This window comes from Hyla sarda, chromosome 8, assembly GCF_029499605.1.
Source record: "Hyla sarda isolate aHylSar1 chromosome 8, aHylSar1.hap1, whole genome shotgun sequence".
NCBI lineage: Eukaryota > Metazoa > Chordata > Amphibia > Anura > Hylidae > Hyla > Hyla sarda.
The window spans coordinates 94,690,111-94,699,941 of NC_079196.1; the positions used below are offsets into that span (position 1 = coordinate 94,690,111).

At 45.7% G+C, this 9,831-nt stretch overlaps 1 protein-coding gene across 1 annotated transcript in view; it reads right to left on the reverse strand.

The window, feature by feature from the left end:
- The window catches only part of PLCL1 (phospholipase C like 1 (inactive)), a 320,401-nt gene extending 312,457 nt beyond the window's left edge, over nucleotides 1-7,944 (reverse strand). Inside the window, exon 1 of the mRNA XM_056533212.1 lies at nucleotides 7,576-7,944. Within this exon, the coding sequence (XP_056389187.1) occupies nucleotides 7,576-7,710 (135 nt within the window). The 5' untranslated portion in view covers nucleotides 7,711-7,944. The remainder of the gene's footprint in view (nucleotides 1-7,575) is intronic.
- Nucleotides 7,945-9,831: the final 1,887 nt, after the last annotated feature.

Genomic DNA, 9,831 nt, shown 5'->3' on the forward strand with positions numbered 1-9,831 from the left:
TGTAGTAATAAGTGTAGTCATTTACTAACAAGACCATAATTGCAATAACACCGCAGCAGACAGCACATGTATTTGCACTTGGTTTGTTGTAGTCTTGCAGCAATTCAGTCTATCCGCTCTAATGTGAGATCTCGGCAGCAAACTGAGGCTTATATGGTTGCTATTTGTGTGGGACTATTCCCTCCTAGAAGAATGCCTCTAAATACAGAGTTAGAGACACATTGGCCCTCATTTACTATTGCAAACCCGACATGTTTTGTCGGGGTGTGCGCCAGGTTCTGTCGGATTGCACCAGAAATTCGGCCTGCGCCAGATTTTGCGCCAGAATTGAAAAAACCCCGACTAAGTCTTCATTATGCTAAGAAAACCCTAAAAAGAGGCGTGGCATCCGGGAAAAGGGGCGTGTCCCCGACATTTTCTCAAAATCCCAACATATTTACTAAGGTTTCCACATAAAATGTGGTGGATTTGAGCTGAGGAAAACCCTACAGATCAGAGCAAGTGTAAAAAAAAAAAGCAAAATGTAGGGAAAATAGAAAATGTAGGGAAACCTTAGAATATACAGTGGGAAATAAATTGTAGGGAATTAAAACCCACAAAGAAACCTACACAACACTCTTAGTAAATAAGGGCCATTGAGGAATAGTAAGGATCCATACACACCTGTAAGTGTGCTGTATTATGGCTCTATACAATCAAACCAAAGTTGTAACTTGGTTCTCTGGGCTCCAGTGCAAAATTGGCAACAGGGCCCCCATTGATCATGTGCCATGTATAGGAATGGTGTCTCCCTATGCACCAGAATGGCCTTTGGGGCCCCTCAGGCATCAGGGCCCTAGTGCAACAGCTACCTCTGAACCCCCTGTAGTCATGCCCCTGAACCAAACATAAGGTGCCGTATATTAGACCATATTCTCTACTTAAAGGGGTACTCCACTGCTCAGTGTTTGAAACAAACTGTTCCGAACACTGGAGCCGGGAGCTTGTGACGTCATAGCCCCGCCCCCTCATGATATCACGCCCCGTCCCCTCAATGCAAGTCTATGGGAGGGGGTGTGATACACTCTGCTGTATATTAAAATCATACACACACTGCCTCCCCTACATGTTTCGTGACACCAGTCACGTCATCAGGGGTCATATCCCTGATGACGTGACTGGTGTCACGAAACATGTAGGGGAGGCAGTGTGTGTATGGTTTTAATATACAGCAGAGTGTCTTCAGCACAGGTCCTGTAGCACTGCAGGTACGGGACAGTATCTTATCTGTATCACTAAACAGAATAACACAAATAGATGGTTGACAAGATCTGCTGGGTTTTTAAACCTTTTTTGTTATACCCCAATATTTTAACATGAATATCTAATAAAAGTGAAGTTTTAGGGAGGGTGCTTTTTGTAGGGTCCTTGTACCCCTACCTGGAGTGTAACTCTAGGTCTGGGGTTTGGTTGTAGTTTTGTTATTATTACCCTAGCACTACTCCTGGGGCATTTTTTGATTATATCACGAGATCCCGGCGCCAGCTCCAGCATTCGGAACAGTTTGTTCCAAATGTTGAGCAGCAGAATACCCCTTCAAATCTCTGCTTCATACTTATAGAGAGGAGAGTACAGTCAGCTGCAAACAATTTAACACAATATAGACAAAGTAACGTAAAAAAAAAAATTTTATGCATAAATATGTTCTATTTACTAAAATAAAGGCCATTTCCCACTACGTTTGTAGTGTACGGGTGCCGGATTCGGTTGGGAGGAGAGAAAACCGTCCGCTCCCGTACTCCAGCCCAATCCGGCTGGAATATCTTTCATTCCAATGAGCCGACCGGAGCCTAACGCTGACTCCGGTCGGCTCATTGAAATTAATGATATTCCAGTGGTATAACGATTAGAGAACCGAATACGGGGCAAAAATGAGCCGACCGGAGTCAGCATTTGACTCTGGTAAGCTCATTGAAATGAATGGGGTTCCAGCCAAATCCGGCTGGAGTACGGGAGCGGACGGTTTTCTCTCCTCAACTGGATCTGGCACCCATAACACTGCAAACGTAGTGTGAACTGGCCCTTACGCAGGATAGCGTAGCGTTGGTGTAGTGCTGGTGTTTGTAGTATTAGGTTTGATTCATACAGTTTATTGGACAGTTTTTGATTTACTTTTCTCTCCCTCTGTGACTTCTGCCTATGGCCAAAAAAACTGAATCCAGCCTTGAGGAATAAATTTGGAGAATTTATCCAAAACTTTGCTCAAATTTTTTAACTCTTAAATGTAGATGGGCCTTTGTAGGAAGAGAAATCCTCAAGCATTGTCCCCAGAAACCATAGTTCCAGGTTCTCCTGCAGCTCATCCACACATCTCTGTATCCAGTCTTATAAATGAACAAGGGAGTGCCTGTAGCTGCTCTCCACCACCAAATAACTGCAAGGAGCTCTGTGCAAGTGTGAACCCATGGGGGGTCATATGTCAATGACATTTCTGTTTATACAAATGGCAGCACGTGACAGATTGTGAAAAACTGCATAACATACAGGGCATATCCATGACACCATATCCAGCGCTCTCACCCACACTCCAAAAGACCTCCGAAGGTATCATGTGGTATCTGGCATCAAGATGTTATCAGCAGATCCCTCCATTCCTCTAAATCTCACAGTGCGGCCTCCATGGATTGGGCTTGTTTTTCCAGCACATCACATAGATGCTTGATAGGAATGAGATCTGGGGAATCTCGAGGCCAAGTCAACTCCTTGACCTCTTAGTCTTGTCCCTCAAACCATTCCAGAACAATTTTCGTAATGTGGCTGGGGCATTATCCTGCTGACAGAGGCCACTGCCATTATGGAATAAAGCATTTTGCTGCCTCTGCCCGTTTGCCTTCTTCCCATAATGCATCCTGGTGCCATTTCTACCCCAGTAGTCAGTACGCAGTAAGTGACGCACACGTCCCAGCCATTCACATGATGTAAAAGTAAATATGATTCATCAGACCAGACCACCTTCTTCCATTGCTCTGCCGACAAGTTTTGACTGTAGGTGCTTTCATCAGTGAACAGGAGTCAGCGAGGGCGCTCTCACCCATCAGTCACGATGTAGCCCAATATACATCTGTATCTGCACTGTGTTTTGACATCTATCATAGCAAACAATAACTCTTTCAGAAATTTTCTCTACAGTGGCTCTTCTGTGGGATTGAACCAGACAGACTAGCCTTCACCTCCCACCTCATCAATGAGCCTTAGGTACCAGGTTGTCCTGCCTTGGAACACTTTTGGTCGGTACTAACCACTGCATACCAGAAATACCCAACAAGACCTGCCATTTTGGAGATACTCTGACCTAGTCATCAGTCATCACAGTCATCTGACCATTGTCAGATTCTCTTAAAAAAATTTCTGCTTCAAAAACATCAACCTGTACTGACTGGTCACTTGCTGTCTTACAGTCTATATATTCCATGGAATCATGGAAGAAAACTTATATATAAAAGTTTTAGATTCCGGGGGGGGGGGGGGAGTTGAAGCGCTGGGGCCCCCCACAATCTATTGTTTGGAGCCCTGGCTCACCTTCACAGCGGCGCGTCACAACCCCCGCCCAAAGCGGGGACCGCCACGCCCTCTCCATATAGCTCTATCGGAGAGCTGTTTGGCAATCTTTGGCTCTCCCACAGAGCTATATAGAGGGGGCTTGGCAGCCCCCCCGCTTCCTTGACGCGCCGCTTTGAAGGAGAGTCGGGGCTCCAGACAGGAGATCGCTGGGGCACCAGCGCTTGGACCCCCTGCAATCTAAAACTTATTTTTTCCATGATGCTTCTTCTTTAACAGATCCCACTGTTACAATATAACCAATGTCATTCTCCTGGTTTTAATGTTATGGCTGATATGATGGGTGCACACGTTAATAAGATAATACATTATAATGGACCAAACAGATAGCTGTATACTGAGTACACTGGGGCATTGCAATAATAGCCGCCTATGGAAATGTCACTAAACTCTCACACATGGTTATTGTCATCCACAGAAAGCTTTTTAACAGGTGCTTGGAGGGGTACACAAGGTTTACTAGACTGATGTGTGGTTAACCACGCATTCTGGGCTTTTATCATTCCACAACTTTAAACAATGTGTGTCACTAGCCTCACAGGAGCGGTATGCCATGTGTGGATCATCATCTGCTGAAAAACTACAACTCCCAGCAGTGTTGCTAAAGTTACAGCAGCTGTCAGCTCAAGCTCAAGAGGAACAGAAAGAGGCCCTATATGTGCCATTAAACACACTGCGGAATCTCCAAGCAGAATTTCTGCTCAGAAATGCATTGCCATCTATGGGGACGGCAATGCAGTCTGCACAGTCCTAGTGCCGCCGACTCGATCTCCGACAGAAATTCGGAACCCAGCCTAAAGGTGTTGCACTATGAGCACAAGACCAGATAGCACTTTATTTGCCTACATCTGACCATGATCCCGGTGCTGAAAAGAATAATAATAATAACAATAATAATAAATAATAATAATAATAATAAAGATCCAGATCTACAGGAGAAAAGAAGAGGCTTACTGGCACTACTCCACTCTTAGGACTGTTAGTAATGAACGATTCCAGACAAGAGGATGAAAATAAAAAGGTGATGAGGGAAGAGTTATCAAAACCTGTCCAGAGGAAAAGTTGCTGTGTTGCCCATAGCTACCAATCAGATCACTTCTTTCATTTTTGAAGAGACCTCTGAGATCTGACATCTGATTGGTTACTATAGACAACTGGTCAACTTTTCCTCTGGACAGGTTTTGATAACTCTCCCCCGATGTATCTAATATCGGACAAAGTGTTTCAAGATGATACTATTTATCCTCTCTAGATGCTTTGTCCAAATTTGAATAAATCATTTTTTATTCATCCTCCTCTGCAGAATCGGCCATTACTATTGGTGCTAACAACGGGGCAATGCCAGCAAAAATCTTCTTTTCTCCTGTAGATCTGGATCTTCATTATGATCCTCTAGAGCAGTGGTCTCCAACCTGCGGACCTCCAGCTGTTGCAAAACTACAACTCTCAGCATGCCCGGACAGCCGTTGGCTGTCTGGGCATGCTGGGAGTTGTAGTTTTGCAAGAGCTGGAGGTCCGAAGGTTGGAGATCACTGCTGTAGACTAAAGTATAATAGAAAGCAGTCGCTTCTACATTACACCAAGGCACAGACCATGGTCATACACAGCTATCATCTAATCATTCATGATTCACCATTTGTGGAAACCCCCTTTAAAGCTTTTGCTGGATTCCCTATTAAAGGGGTTATCCAGGAAAAAAAACTTTTTTTTATATATATCAACTGACTCCAGAAAGTTAAACAGATTTGTAAATTACTTCTATTAAAAAAAATCTTAATCCTTTCAGTACTTATGAGCTTCTGAAGTTGAGTTGTTCTTTTCTGTCTAAGTGCTCTCTGATGACACGTGTCTCGGGAACCGCCCAGTTTAGAAGAGGTTTGCTATGGGGATTTGCTTCTAAACTGGGCGGTTCCCGAGACACGTGTAATCAGAGAGCACTTAGAAAAGAACAACTCAACTTCAGAAGCTCATAAGTACTGAAAGGATTAAGATTTGTTTAATAGAAGCAATTTACAAATCTGTTGATATTTAAAAAAAAAAATAATAAGTTTTTTCCTTTAACTATGGGCGGTCATGTCCTGCACGGCACATTGCACGCTTATGACATTCAGTGCATGCACAAGCACCACTATGTGCACGGCCAGTGTCCAGTTCTAACCTGTATAGAAGAGACTGGAACAAGGGATTCACTGTCCGGACACAGATTACACGAAAGTGAGAGTAAAGACTATTTGCAAGTGAAAATCTCAGACAGAGGTTAGTTTACACTAAGACGAGTGCAGAAGTTTTGGGGTATAAGATGGATCAAGGAAGACTTCCTAGTAAAGCAAAGCTAAGAAGCATTGACAGAGGACGTGACAATGGCGGGTGTCTGCCCTCAGGTGGAGTAGTCACTGGCAATGAAAATCAATCATCATCCAGCACTGTTACTCATATTCAGCAGTAGAGCTGGTAAATAGAGATGAGCGAACTTACAGTAAATTCGATTCGTCACAAATTTCTCGGCTCGGCAGTTGATTTCTTATCCTGCATAAATTAGTTCAGCTTTCCGGTGGGCTGGAAAAGGTGGATACAGTCCTAGGAGACTCTTTCCTAGGACTGTATCCACCTTTTCCAGCCCACCGGAGCACCTGAAGGCTGAACTAATTTAAGTCATCAACTGTCGAGCCGAGAAGTTCGTGACGAATCGAATTTACTGTAAGTTCGCTCATCTCTACTGGTAAAGCGTATTGATGCCAACTGAAATCAAGAATTGACAATAACTAGACTTTCCATCGCCTGAGGCAAAGATTCAGTTCTCTGTCCTAGTCTTGTAGCTAAATATCCTTTGCTGCGGAGCACCCACTAGCACCCTTTTTTTTTTTTACTACATGTGCTCTGCCCCTGTAGCTTAGTAGATCATCTCAGTAGATGGGCTGGTGGTGCATACGGGTACCAAGTGGGATCCAGCACTGTTGCTAACAATAAGTAAAAGGGCTGTTGGCGCCCAGTAATGCCAATCAGAATCCAGCACTGTCGCTAATATATATATATATATATATATATATATATATATATATATACAGAACAAAAGTTGCTGGCATGTATTGATAATGAATGAAAGTCACCTTGTTGCTCACAAGAAGTGTTGGCGATACCAATTGCGCTCAAAAGTCCTAATCGGACTGGCACAGAAGATGAGACTAAGGCGTGCCACAGCTGACCAACATGATCGGTTTTGCCCTCTATCCATTTTTCTTACCAATGACTATATACTCTCCATTGTGCACATGACCTTGATGCTTATAAAGAGTCAGGACACATTTTAAAGGGGAAAATCGTTTCAACAGACATAACCACAAAAAGTACAGGGCACTGTGCCAGCTTCAGGGGTGTAATGCCGCTCACACATCTCCATGCCCAGGAGATGAATGTGCCCCTTACTTTTATCTATAGTCATATATATATATATATATGTCACTAGACACTATAGAGCCACACGTACTGCCAAGGCAATGGCACGTTGTCATTTGGTGCCCAGGAGGGAAACGATCAATGTCACTGTTCCGATGCCAGTCCTGGGTGTGTTGGCAGCAGCACCATGATCATATAAAAGGATTAGCGGGATACAGGTAGTCATACCCGCCATACCTAGGAGGGAATTGCCCAGCAATGTGATGGCACAGATGGGGTGGAGTGACATAACCCTATTCTGTATACAGCAGAGTTCACACTGCTATTCTTGCAGTAAGTACTGATGCCAGTTTGTGTTCTCAGTGATATGTGCCAGCCTTACAGTAACAGGAGTGTTATCATACAGCTCAGTGTTTCCCAAGCAGTGTGCCTCCAGCTGTTGCAAAACTACAACTCCCAGCATGCCCGGACAGCCGAAGGCTGTCCGGGCATGCTGGGAGTTGTAGTTTTGCAACAGCTGGAGGCACACTGCTTGGGACACACTGATATAGCCAATATCATGCCAGTCATGTGCCAGTCACTTACCTTGATGATGCTGCTCCTCCTGGGTGCCGCCTTAGCTGCTTCCACCAAGCTGACCTCAGTGACCCCGCTCCTACGTTCCCTGCCCCGGCCATGCTCCGGGCACAGCTCGCATGCCCCGTCCGGTCCCTCTGCCATGGCACTCACTGCCCCACAACTTCCATTCCCTCAGGGCTCTTGTAAGAGAACAGTGGGTGCGTTTCCGTTGTGTGCGTTCAGGGCTGCTGCGGTTTCATGGCGCTGACACTAAACACAACACAAAAACTGAACGAGACTCCGAAGTGAGCAAGTGGGAGCCAACCTAGCGCCGCATGAGATAGCCGGGCACAGCTGGGCGAACCCGGGGAGCCTGCCCTCCGCTGATTGGATGGCCCGTTCACGAGCTCGGCTCCTATTGGCTGAGCGGATGTAGAGTAGTATTGGGCTGTGGCGATGCGGAGCGCTGATTGGACGTCGGGCTGCGATGGGCGGTGCCGTTCGGTGACAGTTCCATGTGCACGGGAGGGGGTTGTTGTGAAGGAGGGCGGGGGTGTGATCGGGCGCGCTGACTGACAGGCGGCTCAGTGCACGGCTCTCTGTCCTTTGTCCTGAGGTGATGCTGAAGCTGCTGCCCTGTCTATTCCGGATCATACACATTCTACAGGAAAAGTCATTGAAAAACGCGTCCTGAACTGTGTATAGGCTGCATTCACATCTCGTTTTTGCAATACGGTTCCCGTTTCAGTTTTTTTGTAAAAAAAAACAAAAACGTATGTCTGAAAACCGGACCGAACTGTATACAACCGTGTACAACCTTATAGACCTCTCTACGGTTTTAAACCGTATAAGGACGGATGTCCGGTTGCATACGGTTTAATAAGTTTTTTATTTAAAAAAAACGGATACGGTTTTGTTTGTCCTTAATTAAATAAAGTTCTTCTTGTTCTATTTGTGGGAAGAAATTTCAGCGTGCACTGCGCATGTGCAAACTGCGAAACCTTATTGTGCAAACCGCATGGAACCGTACACACATACGGTTCTGTACTGTTCCATCATTTAAAAAAAAACATATACGGGTTGTATCCGGTTTTTCACCCGGACATAAAACCGTAGAAGATTATGGTTTTGGAGACAGGAAAAAAATGGATAAAACCGTAAATGATGCAAAATGTACACAACCGGATGCTACGGTTGGCATACGGTTTTCTATGAAATGTCTATACAGTGGTCCCTCAACATACAATGGTAATCCGTTCCAAATGGGCCATCGTTTGTTGAAACCATCGTATGCTGAGGGATCCGTGCAATGTAAAGTATAGGACAGTGGTCTACAACCTGCGGACCTCCAGATGTTGCAAAACTACAACACCCAGCATGCCCGGACAGCCAACGGCTGTCCGGGCATGCTGGGAGTTGTAGTTTTGCAACATCTGGAGGTCCGCAGGATGAAGACCACTGGTATTGGAGGTTAGACTCACATGTTCCCGCCGCTCCGGACCCATCACCGCCCGTCACCGCTGCCCTGGATGTCGCCTTCCTTCGCTGTCGCCGCATCCCCGGGTGTCTCCGGCGCTCCGGCAAGGCCTCTGCTTCCCCGGAATCCTCGCTCTCCGTCGCCGCCATCACGTCGCTATGCACGCCGCTCCATTTGGATGACGGGACGGCGTGCACAGCGACGTGATGACGGCGATTGAGAGCGCCGACGATGCAGGGGATCCCGAAGAGGATGCGCCGGAGCTCCGAGGACAGGTAAGTGATCGTCAGCGGACCACATGGAGCACCTTAAACGGCTATCCGGTGGCAGCTGAAGCAGTCAGCGCTGCCGGATAGCCGTTTATGCGATGGCCCAGACATAGAAAAGCATCGTATGTTGATACTGCCTCTCAGAGGCCATCATATGTTGAAATGATCGTATGTCGGGGCCATCGTAGGTCGGGGGTCACTGTACATGCGGTTTGCAATACGGTTCCATACGTTTTTTTCACTGAAACCGGATACGGTAACCGTATTGCAATGTGCATGTGAATGCAGCCTATGATTGGACGATGTGCTGCAGATCATCTATAGAACGTGTTACAATTCTCTCACCTCACTGATCAGGAGTAGTAGCAGTTCTGGGCAATAATTTATACACAATGGGGGAGATTTATCAAAGGATTCAGACTGTTTTTTCCATTTAACAGTCTAAATATGTGCGACTTTTTTGCGACTTTTGTGTTAGAGGATTTTTAGAACATGATGCATTCTAGTCTATTTTAGACAGAAAAATGCATTGATTGA